General features: G+C 43.4%; 2 protein-coding genes across 3 annotated transcripts in view; both read right to left on the bottom strand.

Moving 5' to 3' along the window:
- The window catches only part of pabir2 (PABIR family member 2), a 35,576-nt gene extending 34,981 nt beyond the window's left edge, over positions 1–595 (bottom strand). Inside the window, exon 1 of the mRNA XM_043714349.1 lies at positions 302–595. Coding sequence (XP_043570284.1) covers positions 302–426 — 125 coding nt within the window. The 5' untranslated portion in view covers positions 427–595. The remainder of the gene's footprint in view (positions 1–301) is intronic.
- An 11,379-nt stretch (positions 596–11,974) lies between these two features.
- Positions 11,975–23,360, bottom strand: part of LOC122561991 (importin subunit alpha-4-like) — a 121,912-nt gene continuing 110,526 nt past the window's right edge. For both annotated transcript variants that reach the window (XM_043714347.1, XM_043714348.1), the window contains one exon: positions 11,975–13,340. In XM_043714347.1, coding sequence (XP_043570282.1) covers positions 13,242–13,340 — 99 coding nt within the window. In that variant the 3' untranslated portion in view covers positions 11,975–13,241. The remainder of the gene's footprint in view (positions 13,341–23,360) is intronic.

Here is a 23,360-nt window from a genome sequence, read left to right as displayed (position 1 = left end):
TCCCTCCTCCCTCTCCCTCCTCCCTCTCCTCCCTCTCCTCCCTCTCCCACCTCCCTCTCCCACCTCCCTCTCCCACCTCCCTCTCCCTCTCCCTCGGGACGTTGGAAATTACTTCACGGCTGGAGGAGGATTGTTGAAGTTACACACGGCTGTTAACGGGGGGAGGGGGATGATTGAGGAGCCCGCCCTGAAACTGCCTCCTTCTCCCAATCGGGGCCTCGGCCACCGGCTGCGAGTGGGATCTTCCTGTGCGCCAGAGCTGCCCTGTTTCCATAACGACAGCAGCGGAGCCTGGGCCTACCTCAGGCCGTTGATCATGGGCGCGCTATTGGATCTCCTGAGGCCGCCGTCGCTGGGAGCCGAGGGCCCGGGCCCGGGGCCGGGCAGCGGCAGCTCCAGCTCCAGCTCCATCTTCTCCTGGGCCATGGGGCCGAGCCTCAGCCGCTCATCCCGACAGCGGGGCTCCCGAGCTCGGCCACGACATGGCGAGGAGCAGCCCAGCTAGGCCTCGGGCCTGAAACAAACACCTGGGAGGCTGCGCCTCGGCCTCGCCCACATCCCCAGCCGGACACGGACAGCGATCTCCCGGCTCCCGCTCCCGCTCCAACCGCCCTGAAACAAATCCCGCCTCCCCAACACTAGCCAATCGTGGCGCGGCGTCGACTGACAGGCAGGTGGGTGTACCAATCCGTAAATACCAATGGGTGACTGACAGGGCTGTAGGCCAATCACAGGTAGGGGAATATTGGCTTTGTTCCAAACACCAAGCTTATCGCTGATTGGCAGTTTCTTGGCTAATCGGCGAAAGCAACGGCGGATTTGGAATAAAGGTGGGACTTCCTGCCACCGCTGTCCAATGGGAAGAGGGTTAACCCGACCTGACCCCTCCGCAACCCCTGGGATGGAGGTGGAGCCGATACCGGAGAGGGCGGGGCTTAGCCCGGTTGGGCGGGGCCTATTCCTGAAGGGGCGGGGTCAGTTGGATTGGGGAATTGCAACATTGCACCAGGAATGTCAGGTCTTGTGGAAGATGTCCAGGTACATGGAGCTCAGCGTTGTGAAGCTCATTAAAACTATCAATCTTTGGTCCCCATGACCTGGAGGTGCCAGTATTGGACTGCGGTGCACAAAATTAAAAAATTACACAACTTCAGATTATTGTCCAACAGGTTTATTTGGAAGTAGACGCTTTCAGAGCGATGCAACTTCATCAGGTGTTTTTTGAAAAATGCAGGAGGGATCCCAAAAGGATTACAGATCACAAACCCACTCAAGTCGACCGATAGTGTTCCCTTCATTGTCTAGTACTTCCCGGGAGTGGAACGACTACACCATGTTCTTCACAGGCTGCAACACATTATCAATGAGGATGAGCACCTTGCCAAGACCTTCCGTGCGCCTCCACTTCTCGGATTTAAACAACAACCAAACCTCAAACAGATCATGATTCATAGCAAACTGCCCGGCTTTCAGCACTCAACACCCTACAGCCCTCACACAGAAGCTGCTGCAAGAAGTATCAGAGTATCGACACAGGTAACACCATTACACATGTGGACACCTCCCACTATGCAGGAGTACTCATATGACTCAGCCAACATTGTCTATCTTATACACTGCAGGTAAGGATGCCTTGAGGCATGGTACATTGGCGAGACTGAGCATTTGCTACACCAGATGAATGGACACTGCACAACAATCACCAGTCAGGAGTGTGCCCTCAGTCGGGGAACACTTCAGCAGTTCGGGACATTCGGCCTCAGACCTTTGGGTGACCATCTTCCAAGGCGGACTTTGGGACAGGCAACAAGAGTGGCTGAGCAGAAGCTACACAATCTCTCTCTCTCTCACACACACACGCACACACACACTCACATACACACACACACACACACTCACACACACTGCACACACATACATCCCCCGCACTCACACCAACACACACACCCTCTCATACATACCCCATCACCCTCACACCCACACGTGCACACTCACATGCACAATCTGTTGCTTCTACATGTGCACACATATAAATGTACGGAGTGAATTTGTTTTTGCAGAATTTTACTTTGCTCAAAACTGCATGAATCCATGTAAAACTCTGTAAAACTATACAGAGAGTTTGTCAGTCTGACATAGCATTGGGACACAGACAGACTTCACACCTATTGTTTAAAAAGCTGAGCTAATTTGAGAATGTAATTTAAAGTTCTGGGAGTTACATATCAAAGAACAGAAACCAGCATATCCCATTATAAAAGATGAAAGTTTTAATCTCAGATTGTTTACTGTATCACATCTCCATGACACTGGACTCCTTTGGCTATAAGTTCTTTGAGCACGATCTTAACCTCCACGACCAACTGATGAAGAAGCATCGCTCCAAAAGCTAGTGCTTCCTAATAAACCTGTTGGATTATAACCTGGTATTGTGTGATTTTTAATCTTTGGTCAGTTAGACCAGAAGACATATGAGCCATTCAGCCCATTGAGTCTGCTTGGCCATTCAATCATGGCTGATAAGTTTCTCAACCCCATTTTCCCCATAATCCTTGATTGCCTTGATACTCAAGAACCAATGTCTTAATATGCTCAATGGTTTAGCCTCCACAGCTGTCTGGGGCAGTGAATTTCATAGATTCACCACTCTTTGGGTAAAGAGGTTTCTCCTTATCTCCGTTCTAAAAGATCTTGCCTTTACTCTAAGGCTATGCGCTCAGGTCCTAGTCTCTCCGTCCAATGGAAACATCTTCCCAACATCTACCCTGTCCAGGCCATTCAGTATTCTCTATGTTTCAATTAGATCCCCCCTCATCCTTCTAAACTCCATCGAGTATAAACCCATAGTTGCATTGTGATGATAACATCAATATTAGAAATTCGATGGTACGACCAAAGTCCAGGTGAGCAGGGTGAATATGAACAGTGATTCATATCACTGATACTGATTACTGAATATCAACGGATTGATGCCAGTCATTGAGATGGCTGTTCCGATTTCTGAACACCATATGACTTCTGTCTGCTAATGGATGGAGGTTTTGTCACCATCATTTGCACTTATTCACCAAAGTCATATGTTAATGCTGAAGACAAAAGCTCTTGATAATCTAGAACATCTGCATTAAGGACAAAAAACTTTAACATGAGTTGAATCTGATGGAGTTCCACTTCATGGTAGACAAGCAGGAGGCTGGAAGAACACAATAAGCCAGGCAACAGAAGGCGGTGGAGAAGTCGATGTTTTGGTTATAACCCTTGAGTCCTGAAGAAGAGTTACACCCAAAACATCAACTTCTCCACCACCTTCTGTTGCCTGGCTTGCTGTGTTCTTCCAGCCTCCTGCTTGTCTACCTTGGATTCCAACATCTGCAGTTTTTTTGTCTCTGTCTTCATGGTGTTGGCAACCGGCCTTACATCCTTTGACTCCAACTATATTTCCCACTGCCTTGGGAAAACAACAAACATAATCAAAGATCCCTCCCTCCCTGGTTATATTCTCATCCGCCCTCTTCCGTCGGGCAGAAGATATAGAAGTTTGAATGCATGTACGAATAGATTCAAGAGCAGCTTCTTCCTCACTGTTATCAGAATTTTGAATGGACATCTCAAATGTCGATTCTGATCTCTCTCACTCTCTCTCTCTCTGCACATTTTCTGCGACTGTAACACTATTCTGTGCTCTGCCCTGCTATCCTGATGCACTTTGTACGGTACAATCTGTCTGTATAGCATGCAAGCAATACTTTTCAATGTATCTCGGTACATGTGACAACAAGAAATCAATCAATCAAGATGAACAAAAATGGACAGCAACTGCCTTTGAGCACAGCATGGACTCTGTGTTACCAACACCTCCAACTCAGACATTGGCATAAAGTGTCACAGTGTCATATATGGTTTTGGCCTCTAGCACTAATTGACCTGATAATTACTGGAAGATGTGATCTGTCCAACATTCTTCACACCCGTACCCATCACAGTGCGGAGTCTGATATTGGTCGCTCACTTCTCAGTTCCCTTCTTCACACCAACATTCCATGTACGAGGGATGATGACAAACGTCACAACTTCTCAGAGTCTTGGGCTGCTCTTCTACCTGAGGATTCACCTGATGATGCTGATGAAGCAGCAAGTATCTCTGAAGCTGCAGAAATGTTTGAGAAATCAGAAACAGGAACAAAGGTTGGTCCAGACCCCACAAACAGAAAGAGTTCCATCCTTGTAACAAAGTACACAGCTCACTTCACTCACAACCTGTCCCTTAATCCTAAAGGATGTGACAATCTCATGCTCATTAAGGTAGAGGTTCAGAAGATGGCAAGTTACCGTGCCAACCAGTATTAGACCAATCTATCTGAAGAAGTGCAAATCGCTTGTGATAATGGATGACAGTATCAAAAAAGTCCTGGGACCCACCATTAAAGTTACCCCTTCAAAATATGCAGATGGGAAAGTATTCACTCAAAGGAAAAAGCAAATCTCCCACTCGGTACAGACTACGCTTCAGTATTACTCACATGAGACGGATATTTCTGTCTGTACTCGATGTGCTTCTAGCATTACAAGTTTGATGCAGAACTCTCATTACTCAGACCTTAAAAAGGCCTTTGACACCCTAATTGAATCCCAAAAGATCACCGGATTTAAAGAGAAATCAAGCCAATAAGCAAGAGCTTTATTTCAGTTAACCACATCCCATACAGCTCACCCCCTCTAATCACTAGCATCCCATATTTATATAAACAATTCACACCCAATAAGTTCACTCTTCATTAATTTATTCATTCCTTAGGGACTCTTGTGGTGCAATGGTAGTGTTTCTACCTCTGAGCCAGAAGGTCCAGGTTCAAGTCCCACCTGCTTTAGAGGTATGTTGTAACACCCCTGAACCGATTAGAAAGAATACCCATCCTGTTCCTCATAGCATTAGGTCCCAGGCATCCCTTCAGAACACAGTCATAGAACATAGAACAATACAGCGCAGAACAGGCCCTTCGGCCCTCGAAATTGCGCCGACCTGTGAACTGTTCTCAGCTCATCCCCCTACACTATCCCATCATCATCCATGTGCTTAGAGAGAGGTGCAGAGAGCAGCAAATACTGTGGCTTGTTTTTATGGATCTCACAACAGCACTTGACAGAGTGAACAGAATGATCCTCTACCAGATATTATTGAAAATTCCCATCGTCCCAAGCTTCTGTCTCACACCGTCCATGAAAATATTCAGTTCAACACACCATCTCTGAAAACTTGTATTCCTCTGTTCTGTTTAATATATTTTTCTCAATCTTCCTAAAAACACCAGAGATAGACGGGCCATTTGGCCCCTTGAACCCTGCTTTGCCGTCTTAACTCCACTTTCCTGTCCCCCAATAACTCTCAACTCCCTCATGTCTTGGAAATCTAACTCAGTCCTGAATAAATTCAATGACTTCACTGCTGTCTGGGAAAGAGAATCTCACATACCAATAACCCTCACAGAAAATAATCTCCTGATCTCAAGTCTCAAAAAGGTGATCTCTCATTCTTAAACTGTGTCCTTAGTTTTAGTGTCCTTTGCAAAGCAAACATCCTCTGGATATCTGTTCTATCATGCCCCCACAGGATTTTAAATGTTTGACTAAGATCACTTCTCATTCCTATAATTTCCACTCTTTAAGCTGATCAAACAGGTGTATGATGGTAAAGTGATTGATGTGATTTCAGTAAGGCATTTGATAAGGTTCCTCATGGTAAGCTTTTGCACAAAATATGGAGGCATGGGATTGAGGATGATTTAGCAGTTTGGATCAGAAATTGGCAAGCTGAAAGAAGACAGAGGGTGGTGATTGATGGGAAATGTTCATCCTGGAGTTCAGTTACTCGTGGGGTACCGCAAAGATCTGTTTTGGGTCCACTGTTGTTTGTCATTTTTATAAATGACCTGGATGATGGCATAGAAGGATGGGTTAGTAAATTTGTGGATGATACTAAGGTCGGTAGAGTTGTGGATAGTGACGAAGGATGTTGTAGGTTACAAAGAGACATATTATCTGCAGAGCTGGGCTGAGAGGTGGCAAATGGAGATTAATGCAGAAAAGTGTGAGGTGGTTCACTTTGGAAGGAGTAACAGGAATACAGAGTACTGGGTTAATGGTAAGATTCTTGGTAGTGTAGACGATTAGAGAGATCTCGGTGTCCCGGTACATAGATCCCTGAAAGTTGCCACCCAGGTTGATAGGGTTGTTAAGAAGACATACAGTGTGTGTTAGCTTTTATTGGTAGAGGGATTGAGTTTCAGAACCATGGGATCATACTGCAGCTGTACAAAACTCTGCTGCAGCCATACTTGGAGTATTGCATACAGTTCTGGTCATTGCATTATAGGAAGGACGTGGAAGCTATGGAAAGGATTCAGAAGAGATTTATTAGGATGTTGCCTGGTATGAAGGGAAGGTCTTACAAGGAAAGACTGAGGGACTTGACACTGTTTTCATTAGAGAGAAGAAAGTTGAGAGGTGACTTAATTGAGACAACATAAAATAATCAGAGGGTTAGATAGGTTGAACAGTGAGAGCCTTTTTCCATGCATTGCAAAGACTAGCATGAGGAGACATAGCTTTAGATTGAGGGGTGATAGATATAGGACATATGTCAGAGTTGTTTTTTTTTTACTCAGAGTAGTAGAGGCATAGAACACTGCCTGCAACAGTAGCAGACTCGCCAACTTTAAGGACATTTAAATGGTCATTGAATAAGCATATGGACGAGAATAGAATAATGTAGATTAGATGGGCTTCAGGATGGTTTCACAGGTCGGCACAACATTGAGGGCCGAAGGGCCTGTACTGTGGTGTAATGTTCTATGTTCTATGACCTTTCTTCATAGGTAAAGCCCTTCAACTCAGAAGTCAGTCGAGTAAATACTCTGAACTACTGGTTGCAATTGTATCATTTTTCAAATACAGGGTCCGAAACTGTACACAGCACTCCAGGTGAGTATCATCGATGTCCTCTATAGTTGCAGTAAAATTTTCCTACTTTTACATTGCATTCCCCTTGCATTAAATGTCAATATTCCATTTACTTCTTGATCATATGTTGAACCTGGATATTAACTTTTCATGCTTTACGTACCCCCTCTACCTCAGAGTTCTGCAATCTTTCTCCTTTTAAATAATATGCTACATTTCTATTCTTTCTATCAATGATGACAAGTTCATATTTTCTCACATTATAATCTATCTGCTAATGTTTTGCCCCATTCTCTTAAACTACCTATAATGCTTTGCAGATATTTCACCTCCTCTTGACAATCTCCTGCCTACCTTGGTGTCATCTTCAAGTTTAGTAATCATGCATTTACATAGAACATAGAAGAATACAGCGCAGTACAGGCCCTTTGGCCCTCGATGTTGCGCCGATCCAAGTCCACCTAACCTACACTCGCCCACTATCCTCCATATTCTGGATCAGTGGTGCTGGAAGAGCACAGCAATTCAGGCAGCATCCGACAAGCAGCAAAACCGACGTTTCGGGCAAAAGCCCTTCATCAGGAATAAAGGCCTATCCAATGCCCGCTTAAATGCCCATAAAGAGGGAGAGTCCACCACTGCTACTGGCAGGGCATTCCATGAACTCACGACTCGCTGAGTAAAGAATCTACCCCTAACATCTGTCCTATACCTACCACCCCTTAATTTAAAGCTATGCCCCCTCGTAATAGCTGACTCCATACGTGGAAATTTGGCTCAGTCATCCAAGTCATTGATATAAATTACATAACCTATACTTTTCTCTGCACAAAATCAGATGGGAAATTTCTAAACTTATCAAGACTGAAGGCAGAAACAAAACAGCAGCATGTCCAATCAGAACCTTTTCAAATTGATGAGGCTGCACTTGTTGTTTCTACAGAAGACACTCCAAGGCTCAAGTAGCATCTGTCCCATGGTCGTGTATCTCCTTCACCATGGGACAGGGTATTACATTACCATCAGTGTCCGGACTCAATAACACACCACTGGAAGCAGTCAGCAAATTGTGTTACTTTGGAAGTGATGACAACCTGTCCCTTGATAAAGTGCTTCACACTTGTACTTATAAATGATGCATGTTTTAAATCACTGGGAGCCAAAGTGAGCTGCAGAACCAACATTTTCACTTACAAGGATAGTATCCTCAGCACAACACTGTATGGCAGTGTACAGGCAACTTGCATCTACCAAGATGCAAGCTTTCATTTGTGGTATGTACAACATTTCCTAGACATCAAATGGAAAGATAAAGCTACCAATGAATTGCCCTTTTGTAAGCATGCTAGTGCTAATGAAGCAAAGATGCCTTCCTTGAGGGCTCTTGTAGCATAGTGGTAATGTCCCTATTTCTAAGCCAGAAGTCCTGAATTCAAGACCCACCTGCTTCAGAGATGTATTACAGGTCAATTAGGAAATATCAAAAAGATTTCCTGGCTTTGGAATGGAAGTGGGATGGAAAAACAGCAGCATCTCCAAGAACGTATTTTATAAGGAGGTGGTTCATGCCAAAAGGGCACCTACACTTCTAATTCATGGAGGCTGCCAAAAGACATGAGAGCCTTCAACTTGATTAGGAGAATTGGAAACTAGTTGTAACTATGGGCATGAATCCAGGACAAGGTGATTTCATAAGCTCCAAAGCAAACACCATCCCTGCAAACAAAGCACCAGCAGACTTCATCACACACTGGTGTGGCTCTTGTGGCTGATGTTGCCGTCTCAGAACAAGCTGGTTTAGCCATCAGAATTGCAGTAGATTATGTCATCTGCCCTCGCTAGAGTCTGAGGCTGCATTCCCAACATCTCTCACAGACAGGAGGATGTACTGTCAATTTTTAACTCACAAATCCCCAAAGCAGTTAATATATTACAAGTACCAGAAATAGCAAACTTACAACCCCACATGGAATAAACATGGAAATTCTTGTGAATTTGCTGTAAATTATATGTGTAAATCCCACAATTAAGAAAAACAGCCAAATAAACAATAAAACAAAAAAGGCAAGATACTGCAAAGCCTCAAAATTTTTCACACATCTGGCGGCTTTTATACAAAGGAAGAATAGCATCGTAGAGATGTGCAGCATCGAAACTGATTCTTCGGTCCAACCCGTCCATGCCAACCAGATATCCTAACCCAATCTAGTCCCATCTGCCAGCACGTGGCCCATACCCCTCTAAATCGTTCTTCGTCATAAACCCATCCAGATGCCTTTTAAATGTTGTAATTTTACCAGCCTCCACCACTTCCTCTGGCAGCTCATTCCATAAAGACACAACCCTTTGCATGAAAAGGTTGCCCCTTAGGTCCCTTTTATATCTTTCCCCTCTCACTTTAAATATATGCCGTCTAGTTCTGGACTCCCCCACCCCAGAGCAAAGACTTTGTCTGTCCTATCCATGCCCCTCATGATTTTATCCATGGGAACCTCCATGAGGTCACCCCTCAGCCTCCGACACTCCAGGGAAAACAGCCCCAGCCTATTCAACCTCTCTCTATAGCTCCAACCCTCCAACCCTGGCAACATCCTTGTAAATCTTTTTCTAAACTCTTTCAAGTTTCACGACATCCTTCCAATAGGAGGGAGACCAGAATTGCACACAATATTCCAACAGTGGCCCAACCAATGTCCTGTACAGCTGCAACATGATCTCCCAATTCCTACACTAATGCTCTGACCAATAAAGGAAAGCATACCAAACGCTTTCTTCACTATCCTATCTACCTGCGACTCTACTCTCAAGGAACTATAATCCTGCACTCCAAGCTCTCTTTGTTCAGCAACACTCCCAGGACCTTACTATTAAGTGTATAGGTCCTGCTCTGATTTGCCTTTCCAAAATACAGCACCTCACATTTATCTAAATTAACCTCTATCAGCCCATTGACCCATCTGATCAATATCCCGGTATACTCTCAGGTAACCTCCTTCACTGTTCACTACACCTCCAATTTTGGTGTCATCTACAATCTTACTAACTATACTTCCTATGTTCACATCCAAATCATTTATATAAATGATGAAAACTAGAGCACCCAGTACCGATCTTTGTGGCATGCCACTGGTCACAAGTCTCCAGTCTGGAAAGCAACACTCCACCACCACTTGTCTTCTACCTTCGAGCCAGTTCTGTATCCAAATGGCTAGTTCTCCCTGTATTCCATGAGATCTAACCTTGCTAACCAGTCTCCCAAGAGAACCCTTGTTGAATGCCTTACTGAAGTCCAAGAGATCATATCCACCATTCTGCCCTCATCAATCCTCTTTGTTATTTCTTCAAAAAACTCAATCAAGTTTGTGAGACATGATTTTCCATGCACAAAGTCATGTTGGCTATCCCTAATTAGTCCTTACCTTTCCAAATATATGTAAAGCCTGTCCCTCAGGATTCCCTCCAACAACTTGCCCTCCACTGATGTCAGGCTCACCTGTTTATAGTTCTCTGGCTTTTCTTAAATAGGCACCACCTTAGCCAACCTCCAGTCTTCTGGCACCTCACCTGTGACTATCGATGATACAAATATCTCAGCAAGGAACCTAGCAATCACTTCCCTAGCTTCACACAGAGTTCTAGGGTATACCTGATCAGGTCCTGGGGATTTATCCACTCTTATGCATTTTAAGACATTCAGCACCTCCTCTTCTGCAATATGGACATTTTTCAAGATGTCACCATCTATTTCCCCATATTCTATATCTTCCATGTCCTTCTCCGGACTAAACACTGATGCAAAATACTCGTTTAGTATCTCCCCATCTCCTGGCTCAAGACAGAGGCTGCCTTGTTGATCTTTGAGGGTCTCTATTCTCTCCCTAGTTACCCTTTTGTTCTTCATATATTTATAAAATCCCTTTGGATTCTCCTTAACTCTATTTGCCAAAGCTAGCTCATGTCCCCGTTTTGCCCTCCTGATTTCCCTCTTAAGTATACTCCTACTGTCTTTATATTCTTCTAAGGATTCATCGTTTTCTGCTATCTATACCTGGCATACACTTCCTTCTTTTTCTTAACCAAAACCTGGTAGGCATAATTTTATATTTTATTACTTTTTCATCAGATCCTGTCTGACTTGTGCTTCCATCAGATTCATTTTGTTTGCCCAGTAAAAGAAGTCTCTTTAAAGAAACTCTCCCACATGTTATCATTTAAAACTTTGAGTTGTTGCTTCAAACCCATTGAGTTTTTACCGTTGCCAATATTCAATGTCTGAACCAGAGGCAATGACTAGTATCAGTTTTTCCTTTGCTGATCTCCACAACAAAGGCCAGAACATCTTCAGGACGAATAACGGGAAGATAAAAATTTATCATTTAATATCTTAAATCTGTTGGCCATGTAGTAAGTATGTTTTCTGAACATTTGCTCGTGTGTTTATGGGAGGAGTGAAAAAGAGCAAGCAGCCCAAGAACGAGCATATTGTGAATGTATGCAGATACGTGAGAACAGGTATGTGGGGTGAGAGTGAGAATGAGTGTGTTCGGTGGGAGAAAGAATGGGTGTGCGCAGGCGGGAGTGAGAATGAGTGTGGTTGGTGGGAGAGAGAATGGGTGTGTGGCATGAGTGAGAATGAGCATATGGTCTGTGTGTAAGTGGGTGAGTGTGACAGGAGTGAGAATGTGTGTGGCAGGAGTAAGAATGGGTGTGTGTGGTGTATGAGAATAGGCATGGTGTGGCAGGAGTGAGAATGTGTCTGTGGCAGGAGGGAGAATAGGTCTGTGTGGTGAGAGTGAGAATGAGCATGTGGTGGTTGTGAGAATGGATGTGTGTGGCGGGAGTGAGAATGGGTGTGTGTGGTGGGAGTGAGAATGAGCGAGTATAGCGGGAGTGAGAATGAGCTTGTCATGGAAGTGATAACGGGTGTGTGTGTGTGTGTGGCAAGAGCATGCTCAAACAGTTGTAACCAAACAGAAGTAAAAAACTGTTTAAAGTATCAGAAATAAAAGTCGCCAACTGTACCAATACTTTTAATTATTTCTTCACTGAAAACATTTGTTTTTAGTATTACTGAACAAAACATGAGTTGAAATTACTTCCCTAGATGTTATATGGGAATACGAAAACCCAACCACAGCAATTAGATTTTCCAAATTATATGTACTTGGCAGCACTTTAAGTCCTAGTTTTGCAATTAACATTAATGATTCTTTAATTATTAAAATGAATTGAGGCATCTGGTATAAAAATGTGACACTGAATGTGAGAAACTTTATATATACACCAGTTTCATGCAGTAACACATCAATACTTCGAACGGCTGTGGAGTTTTATCAGTGAGGCTAAAATGCACACCAGCATAGAAGGGTACTTATAAATACCATAGTGCACATGAGTCAAATGCAAAATCTCTCAGGAAGGGAGTCTTAGTTAGGCGGTAGATTAAAGGTGCAGAACTCCTGGGAGCTGACTGTCTTCACATCTGAATATTAATACTTTCTGCTGCGTTGAAAAGTTTCCAAAAGTTACAGTATTAATTCCATAATTTTGAAAGACATCTCTAGAGGTGAATATAATTGAGGCGCATACAGGCGCAGAAAACTATTTCAGCACCTTTACGGTGAGTCTCACAAAATAAAGAGGAACAAATTTTGCAGAGCTTTGAGAACATCCAGAGAACCATATCCAAACTTAGAGTACAGTGGTTACTGGAAATTCTGTGTGTGTGGTGATATTGTTGCATTAGATCTGGATTTTTCCCACCATTTTAAGCCTCCTATGATACATACAAACTCACAAAACCAGGACTGTAATATTAGGTTTTCTTTTCATGGCATTTTAAGTAGTCTCAGTAATAGGGAGCTGGATGAAGACAAAGGAACTATACAGGAAAGGCAGAAGCTTCCACAACAATGAAAGGAAAGGAAAACAAGAGTAATAAGGAGTTGTATATTTTCTTCACTGTCCATCTCCAAAGACAGAGACACAGTCCATTAGATTGTTCGAGCAGGATAGGTTTCAGCACCATGTCTCTGGATGTACCACAGTCATTGCATCACAGACGTTAGTGCGGGGAACAGCGAAGGACATCCTGCTGGTTAGCAGAGACATAAAAGCAGCTTTGTTCTTTGTGACTGGAAGATCTGTCTGGTGTGCAGACAGCTGCACTTCTTTTTTGCAAGCCAGTATTCTAAATCGGATGTTGCTTTTTACATTTTTACAAACATATTGATTGATAGGTGACCAATCACTCTCTATTTTCTATCTTCAGACTGAATGGACATTTAAAAGTTAAACTCCTTTGACCGAAGCTCTGTAGGAGGGTTGAAGTTGAAAGTTCCTCCAGGTGTGGTTTCAGGAATAAGGCAGGGATCTTCGTCAATCTACCAGGGCATAAAAACAGCAAATACTCAGTCAGCTGTAATTAAACTACACTCCCTTGCACACACAACCACTCACAGTAAATACCAAGTTGTAATCAAGTTACACAGGATAAATTCTGATTAATTCTGATCAAAGTGACACAGCAAAACATTTGAACCAGTTAATTACACATGGCTGTGATTTATTGCTTGACATTTTGCTAATTTTAAAAGGACTCCGTGTATCGTGAAATCGTAACTAAATTTCGCAACATTTCCTCTCAGTATTAATCAATATTACTCAACACAATCCATAATGACAGGAAATCTCAAAATGTGATAATGAGAAGATGGATTATGATGACAATATGCGACACACAGACTAAAATGGTGGTAGAAATATCAGAACATACAGTAAACACTGTTAGGAGGAAAATTACTGATTGATTAGCATTCCAAATTTATCAGTGTAATTGCTACAGGAGAAGTGAAGCTCATTTCAAAAATAAAAGCTCATCACAAAAAAATGTTAATATCAGGCAGAAGAATTGTCAACTTCTCAACAAATGGAAATGTACAAAAATGGTGTAACTTCAGCTTTAATATTCAGTCAGATGCAAATGTCCATTTGTCCCCAGATGCCTAAACGATTTCTCTTTGAGAATGTGATTTAGTTCCTCTGAGCATTGGAAAGGTGTCATCAGTCAGAAGCAAAATGCCTCAAGAAGGCAGTGATTTTATTCTCAAAAATGAAGGAACACAAAGAAGAATGTCCACCCTTTTGACTGAGGAGGATCTATGCAGTTTTAAAAGGTGCAGGTTTTTTGTTTCGCAGCAGGAAGAGAGGGAGTGATTACCAGGAGACTGCTGGGAAGGTAAATGAGTGCTTTAAAAACTTACCTCATGAATAGGTGGAGCACACACTGAGCAGGAGCGGACACGGGACTGCTGAGTAAGTGAAGTAATATATTTGTGCGGTTGCGTTACCCGAAACACTACTTAGGTAGCGTCTCCAACCCATCCTCCTCCTCTAACCAAAAATAAAACAAGAGTTCTGTGTGCCGGATTGGTAAGGTAACTAGTCTTTTTTTTCAACAGTCTCTTTGGGGATTTAGAATAGTGGGAATGGAGGTTAGGGCAGTTGAATGTTCCTCCTGCAGAATGTGGGAGGTAAGGGTCACCACTAGTGTCCCTGCTGACCGAGTCTGTAGGAAGTGCACCCAACCCCAGCTACTCAAAAACCAGAGTTAAGGAACCAGAGCTAGAGATGGATGAACTTCAGATCATTTGGGAGGCAGAGGGGATTATAGAGAGAAGTTACAGGGAGGTAGTTACACCTCAGGTAGTAGAAAAGGACAGATGAGTTACAATCAGGGGACAGAAAGGGCTCCTGATGAAGGGCTTTTGCCCGAAACGTCGATTTTCCTGCTCCTCGGATGCTGCTTGAACTGCTGTGCTTTTCCAGCATACTCTAATCCAGAATCTGGTTTCCAGCATCTGCAGTCATTGTTTTTACCAAGGGGAGAGATGAGCAGAGCATTAGTCATGGCGGACTCCGTAGTGAGGGGGACAGATAAGAGGTTCTGTGGGAACAAGAGAGACTCACGGTCGGTGTGCTGCGTCCAGTGCCAGGGCTCATGATGTCTTGGATCATACTTTTGGGATCCTTGAGGGGGAGGGGGAAGGGGAGCAGCCCCAAGTCATGATCCACATAGGCACCAATGACATGGGTAGGAAAAGGGATGGGGATTTAAGGCAGAAATTCAGGGAGCTAGGGTGAGCTTAGAGCTAGAACAAACAGAGTTGTTATCTTTGGTTTGTTACCCATGCCACATGCTAGCGAGGCAAGGAATAGGGAGAGAGAGGAGTTGAACATGTGGCTACAGGGATAGTGCAGGAGGGAAGGATTCGGATACCTGGATAATTGGGGCTCATTCTGGTGTAAGTGGGACTTCTACAAACAGGATGGTTTACACCTGTACCAGAGGGGTACCCGATATCCTGGGGGGGAATGTTTGCTAATGCTCTTCGGGAGGGGTTAAACTAATTCAGCAGGGGGGATGGGAACCTACATTGTAGATCCACTGTCCAGGAGGTTGACAGCAGTGAGGTCAGAAGTAAGATTTCAAGGTCCAAGAGCACACCAGCAAGCAGGAAGGTGGTTTGAAATATGTCTACTTCAACACCAGGAGTATCCGGAATAAGGCCGGTGAACTGGCAGCATGGGTTGGCACCTGGGACTTCGATGTGGCCATTTCACAGACATGGATACAGCTGGAGGTTCCGGGATTTAGATGCCTCAGTATGAACAGAAAAGATGGTAAAAGAGGGGGAGGTGTGGCACTGTTAGTAAAGGACAGTATTACGGTGGCAGAAAGGACGCTTGAGGAGTCATCTACTGAGGTAGTATGGGTTGAGGTTAGAAACAGGAATGGAGAGGTTACCCTGTTGGGAGTTTTCTTATAGGCCTCCGAATGGTTCCTGAGATGTAGAAGAAAGGAAGTAGAGATGATTCTGGATAGGAGTGAGAGTAACAGGGTAGTTGTTATGGGGGTTTTAACTTTCCAAATATTGACTAGAAATACTATAGTTCGAGTACTTTAGATGGGTCAGTTTTTGTCCACTGTGTGCAGGAGGGTTTCTCGACATAGTATGTAGACCAGCTAACAAGAGCGGCACGGTGGCACAGTGGTTAGCACTGCTGCCTCACAGTGCTAGAGACCCGGGTTCAATTCCCGCCTCAGGCGACTGACTGTGTGGAATTTGCACATTCTCCCGGTGTCTGCGCGGGTTTCCTCTCACAGTCCAAAGATGTGCAGGTCAGGTCAATTGGCCATGCTAAATTGCCCGTAGTGTTAGGTAAGGGGTAAATGTAGAGGTATGGGTGGGTTGCGCTTCGGCGGGGCGGTGTGGACTTGTTGGGCCGAAGGGCCTGTTTCCTCACTGTCAGTAATCTAAAAAAAAGAGGCGAGACCACATTGGATTTGGTACTGAGTAATGAACCCGACCAAGTGTTAGGTTTGGAGGTAGGTGAGCACTTTGGTGAAAGTGACCACATTTTGGTTATGTTTACTTTAGCAATGGAAAGGGACAGGTATGAACTGCAGGGCAAGGGTCATAGCTTGTGAAAAGGCAATTATGATGCAATTAGGCAAGATTTAGGACGCATAGGATGGAGAAGGAAACTACAGGGGACGGGCTCAATTGAAATGTGAACCTTATTCAAGGAACAGCTAATGTGAGTCCTTGATAAATATGTACCTGTCAAGCCGGGAGGAAGTGGTTGAGTGAAGGAGCCAAGAAAGTTGAATCTCTTGTCAAGAGGAAGAAGAAGGCTTATGTTAGGATGAGAAGTGAAGGCTCAAGTTAGGGTGCTTGAGAGTTACAAGTTAGCCATGAAGGCCCTAAAGTGAGAGCTAAGAAGAGCCAGGAGGGGGCATGAGAAGTCATTGGCAGATAGGATCAAGGAAAACCCTAAAGCTTTCTCTAGGTATGTCAGGAATAAAAGAACGACAAGAGTAAGATTAGGGCCAGTCAAGGACAGTAGTGGGAAGTTCTGTGTGGAGTCCGAGGAGATAGGACAGGCACTAAATGAACATTTTTCGTCAGTATTCACATTAGAGAAAGACTATGTTGTTGAGGAGAATACTGAGATACAGGCTACTAGACTAGACAGGATTGACGTTCACAAAGAAGAAGTGTTAGCAACTCTGGAAAGTGTGAAAATAGATCAGTCCCCTGGGCCGGATGGGATTTATCCTAGGATTCTGTGGGAAGCCAGGGAGGAGACTGCAGAACCTTTGGCTTTAATCTTAATTCGTCATTGTCTACAGGGGAATAATGCCAGAAGACTGGAGGATAGCAAATGTCGTCCCCTTGTTCAAGAAGGAAGTAGAGACAACCCTGGTAATTGTAGACCAGTGAGCCTTACTTTGGTTGTGAGTAAAGTGTTGGAAAAGGATTTATAATCATCTAGAAAGGAATAAGTTGATTACGGATAGTTAACATGGTTTTGTGAAGGGTCGGTTCTGCCTCATAAACCTTATGGAGTTCTTTGAGAAGGTGACCAAACAAGTGGATGAGGATTAAGTGGTGTATGTGAATTTCAGTAAGGCTTTTTAAAAAGATTCCCCATGGTAGGTTATTGCACAAAAAACAGAGGCATGGGATTGAGGGTGATTTAGCAGTTTGGATCAGCAATTGGCTGGCTGAAATAAGACAGAGGGTGGTGATTGATGAGAAATGTTCATCCTGGAAATCAGTTACCAGTGGTGTAGTGCAAGGATCTGTTTTGGGTCCACTACTGTCTGTCATTTTCATAAATGCCCTAGATGAGGGCATAGAAGGATGGGTTAGTAAATTTGCAGATGAAACTAAGGTCAGTGGAGTTGTAGATAGTGACAAAGGATGTTGCAGGTTACAGAGGGACATAGATAGGCTGCACAGCTGGGCTGAGAGTTGGCAAATGGAGTTTAATGTGGAAAAGTGTGAGGTGATTCACTTTGGAAAGAGCAACAGAAATAAGGAATATTGGGCTAATGGTAAAATTCTTGGCAGTGTAGATCAACAGAGAGATCTTGGTGTCCATGTACATAGATCCTTGAAAGTTGCTACCCAGGTTGATAGGGTTGTTAAGAAGGCATATGGTGTGTTAGATTTTATTGGTAGAGGGATTAAGTTTCAGAGACATGAGGTCATTTTGCAGCTGTACAAAACTCTGGTGCAGCCACACTTGGAGTATTGTGTACAGTTCTTGTCATCGAATTATAGAAAGGATGTGGAAGCTTTGGAAAGGATTCAGAGGAGATTTACTAGGATGTTGCCTGGTATGGAAGGAAGATCTTATGAGAAAAGAATGAGGGACTTGAGGCTGCTTTTGTTAGAGAGAAGAAGTTTGAGAGGTGACTTAATTGAGACATATAAGATAATCGGAGGCTTACATGGAGTGGATAGTGAGTGCCTTTTCTTTCGGATGGTGATGGCTAGCATGAGGGGACAGAGCTTTAAATTGAGGGGTAATAGATATAGGACAGATGTCAGAGGTAGTTTCTTTACTCAGAGAATAATAGGGGCATTGAACGCCCTGCCTGCAACAGTAGTCTTGCCAACGTTAAGGGCATTTAAATGGTCACTGGACAAACATATGGATGAAAATAAAATAATGTAGGTTAGATGGGCTTCAGATTGGTTCCACAGGTCGATGCAACATCAAGATCCAAAGGGCCTGTACTGTGCTGTAATGTTCTATGTTCTAGTGATACTGAACAGATGCTGAATATATGTGTTTCATTCATTCAAAGTGCAAATTATCATTTCAGGTAAAGTTAACACAACTCTGTTTGTTCTACAGAAGGCTATGACACTGATGGTAAGGAGAACACACTTCTGTTAATTTGGTATCCTTCCTCCTCTAAAGGGCACATCAGGTGCAGGACAATTTTCTGCAAACGGTATATATGGGATCTGAGCTTTAGAAATGCGAGTAGCCCCACTGATACAAACGTCTGTGATTACACTGGAGAGGGTGCAGGGCAGATACACCAGAATGTTTGCTGGGGTGAAGCAGTTTAGCTATGAATGAGAATCTCAGATTTTTTTTACAGCAGAGAAGGGTAAGGGGGGGGACCTGATTAAGGTGAATAAGATTATGAGGGACATGGACAGGGTGAATAGAAAACAGATATTCACATTAGTCAAAGGGCCAGTATAGAACATAGAACATAGAACATAGAAGAATACAGCAAGGTGAATAAGATTATGAGGGACATGGACAGGGTGAATAGAAAACAGATATTCACATTAGTCAAAGGGCCAGTATAGAACATAGAACATAGAACATAGAAGAATACAGCACAGTACAGGCCCTTTGGCCCTCGATGTTGCGCCGATCCAAGCCCACCTAACCTATACTAACCCACTATCCTCCATATACCTATCCAATGCCCGCTTAAATGCCCATAAAGAGGGAGAGTCCACCACTGCTACTGGCAGGGCATTCCATGAACTTACGACTCGCTGAGTGAAGAACCAACCCATAACTTCAGTCCTTTATCTACCCCCCCTTAATTTAAAGCTATGCCCCCTCGTAATAGCTGACTCCATACGTGGAAAAAGGTTCTCATGGTCAACCCTATCTAAACCCCTAATCATCTTGTACACCTCAATCAAATCACCCCTAAACCTTCTTTTCTCTAAGGAAAACAGCCCCAAGTGTCTCAGTCTTTCCTCATACGATCTTCCTTCCATACCAGGCAACATCCTGGTAAACCTCCTCTGCACCCGTTCCAGTGCCTCCACATCCTTCCTATAGAATGGCGACCAAAACTGCACACAATATTCCAGATGCGGCCGCACCAGAGTCTTATACAACTGCATCATGACCTCAGGACTCCAGAACTCAATTCCTCTACCAATAAAAGCCAGTACGCCATATGCCTTCCTCACCACACTATTTACCTGGGTGGCAACTTCCAGAGATCTGTGTACATGGACACCAAGATCCCTCTGCTCATCCACACTACCAAGTATCCGACCATTAGCCCAGTACCCCATCTTTTTGTTATTCTTCCCAAAGTCAATCACCTCACATTTAGCTACATTGAATTCCATTTGCCACCTTTCTGCCCAGCTCTGCAGCTTCTCTATATCCTGCTGTAACCTGCCACATCCTTCCTCACTGTCAACAACTCCTCCGACTTTCGTATCATCCGCAAACTTGCTCACCCAACCTTCTAACCCCTCTTCCAGGTCATTTATAAAAATGACAAACAGCAATGGTCCCAAAACAGATCCTTGCGGAACACCGCTAGTAACGGCACTCCATGAAGAAACTTTGCCATCAACTACTACCCTCTGTCTTCTTCCATCCAGCCAATTCCTAATCCAAACCTCCAACTCACCCTCAATGCCATATCTCCGTATTTTCTGCAGTAGCCTACCATGGGGAACCTTATCAAACGCCTTACTAAAATCCATATATACCACATCTACCGCTATCCCCTCATCAACCTCCTTCGTCACCTTTTCAAAGAATTCAATAAGGTTTGTGAGGCACGACCTGCCATTCACAAAACCATGCTGACTATCCTTGATCACATTATTCCTATCCAGATGTGCATAAATCCTATCCCTTAATATTCTCTCTAAGACTTTGCCCACAACAGAAGTGAGACTCACCGGCCTATAGTTACTAGGGTTATCCCTACGCCCCTTTTTGAACAAGGGAACCACATCTGCTATCCTCCAGTCTTCTGGCACTACTCCTGTAGACAAAGAGGACATAAAAATCAAGGCCAATGGCTCTGCAATCTCCTCCCTTGCAATCTCCATAGCGACCTCAGGGCTTTTTCTTTCTAAAGATCTCTCAGCTGGTTTGAAGTTCAAGCATTGTTTGCAAGCATGCAGTGACATAACAAAACAAACTGAAGGTAAACAACATTTAATTCACTTCAAAATTCAACTTTTAGAATCCTTCATGTAACCCACACAGGGGACCGTTATGACAGCATCTCGCTTGTTCCTATGAAATCATACTCAGTGCAAATTTGGATGTATTCCAATGCAATTTGCAAGAAATCTGAGTATTGCTTGTCATTTGCAGAATGGGCATATTTTTTGAATGTATTTATGAGATTAATCCTTTGAAAGATATTTCCAGGACCAGGTATATTCAGCACATTTAAGATATTTTAATTATTGTACCACCCTTTTGGTTTTCACTGTGAATATGCAAACAGCAATTGCTCCTGAACAGATTTAATTAAACACTGCTGTGATGGCTTTTTTATTTCTGTCTCCAGCTGTTGTGGGAATCAAAAAGCCAAGGAGTCAAAAATGAGGGACTCAATAAGAAGGCATTGTTCTCATTAGAATAGGGAAGGTTAAGGGGAGATTTGTGGAGATATTGAAATTGGTTAACAAGGGATTCCAATTCCTTATTAAACCACGGCTCCCTCGCACGACCCTTTCCTCCCTGCCTGACAGGTACATAATTATCAAGGACACTCAATAGTTTCTCCTTGAACAAGCTCCACATATCATTTACACTCTTGCCTTGGAGTCTACTTTTCCAAGCCACACATCCTAAGTCATGCCTCACCGCATCATAATTTCCCTGACCCCAGCTATAACTCTTGCCCTGTAGTACACACTTATCCCTCTCCATCACGAGAGTAAAAATCACCGAATTATGGTCACTATCCCCAAAGTGCTCACCTACCTCTAATTCTAACACCTGGCCTGGATCGTATAGGGGGAATAATTTTAAAATGAAGAACAAGAGATTCAGAGAGGATTTAAGGGAACATTGTTTTGATCAAGAGGGTGATGGGTTCTGGGATGCGCAGCCTTGAAGGATAGTTGAGGCAGGAAACCTCCCAACCTTTAAAAAGTCCTTGGATGAACACTTGAAACGTCATAACATTCAAGATATTGGCCTAGTGCTGGAAAGTGGAATTATTGGATATTTAGTGTAGCATTGATGGTACAGGCTTGGTGAGCTGAATGGCCTCTTCTGTACTGTATGATTCTCCGATAAAATGATATTAAAATGTGCAGGGATATAGGGAAACAGCAGTAGAGTACAACTAATTGGATAGCTCTTACAAAGGGCAGAGGTACAATTGGCCTTCTTCTGTCCTGCACAATTCCAAAACTAGATAATGGCGATTTCTAAACAGCATGGTCAGAAGTCACACGATACCAGGTTATAGTTTTTGAAATCACAAGCTTTTGGATCCCTGCTCCTTTGTCAGAGGAAGTCTAAACAGCACACCATACATTACTCTGTGCATCATAGAAGAATTAATTAGGAATCAACAAGGCAAACATTGCTTTAAAGATTTAATCATTGACGTGGTCAAAAAAATTGACCTGATCCAACCAAAAATGCAACAAATGGGCAACAGCACTGCCAGCACTTTAAAATTCTTGCAACCACAGAAGGAATCAGAAACCAGTATACCCAGCTTCTTCACCATATTTCCATTCAGCGTATACCAAGATGACTTGAAGGGTTTTATTTAAAAACTAATTGTGTTGGATGCACTTCAAGGAAGGTTTACTGGACTAATACCTAGAATGAGAGTGTTGTCTTATGGTAAACATATGGACGGGGTAGGTTTGTATCCGCTGGAGTTTAGAAGAGTACAAGCTGTCTTAATTGAAAAATATCAGACCCTGAGGAAACTTCATAGGTTCGATGTGGAGGTTATGCACTTTGGCAGGAAGAATAGAGGAATATTATTGAAATAGAGAAAGACCGTAGAACGCTGCCACACAGAAGAATTTGGGAATCATTGTACTTGAATCACAAAAAGCTAGCATCCAAGGTCAGGCAAATGGATTGTCTTTATTTCAGGGGAATGGACTATAAAAATAGAGAGGCTTTGCTAAACCTGTACAAAGCACAGGTCAGACCACAGCTGGGATACTGTGAACTGTTTTGGGCCCTTTATCTAAAGAGAGATAATCTTGCACTGGAGGCAGTCAAAAGAAAATTCCCTCTGTTGATCCTGTGTTTTGGAGATTTTCTTATGAGGAAAACTTATAGTCACAGACACTGTATACCTGTCATAGAGGTCTACAGTGCAGATAAAGGCCCTTTGGTCCATCGGTGTGTGCTGGTCGAAAACAACTACCTAACTATTCTTATCCTAATTTTCAGCACTTGGTCCATAACCTTATATGCCTTGGCACTCGAAGTATACATCTAAATACTTCTTAAATGTTAGCACGTTTTCTATCTCTACTATCCTCACAGGCAGTCAGTTCCAGATTCCCACCACCCTCTGGTTGAAAAGGGCTTTCCTCAGATCTCTTCTAAACCTTCTGCCCTCTACCTTAAATCTATGACCCCTAGTCACTCATTGCTCCTCATAATTTAAAGATCTCAATCATATTCCTGCTTCAGCCTCTTCTGCTTCAAGGAAAATATTCCCAGTCTATACAATCTCTCTTCATACCTAAAACTCCCCAGACCAGACAACACCCTGGTAAATCCCTTCTGTACCCTCTTCAGTGTTATCATATATATCCCATTAT

The sequence above is a fragment of the Chiloscyllium plagiosum genome, chromosome 24 (genome assembly GCF_004010195.1).
Source record: "Chiloscyllium plagiosum isolate BGI_BamShark_2017 chromosome 24, ASM401019v2, whole genome shotgun sequence".
Classification (NCBI taxonomy): domain Eukaryota; kingdom Metazoa; phylum Chordata; class Chondrichthyes; order Orectolobiformes; family Hemiscylliidae; genus Chiloscyllium; species Chiloscyllium plagiosum.
The sequence above is the reverse complement of the archived record's forward strand: the minus strand, read 5'-3'. Positions and strand labels throughout refer to the sequence as shown.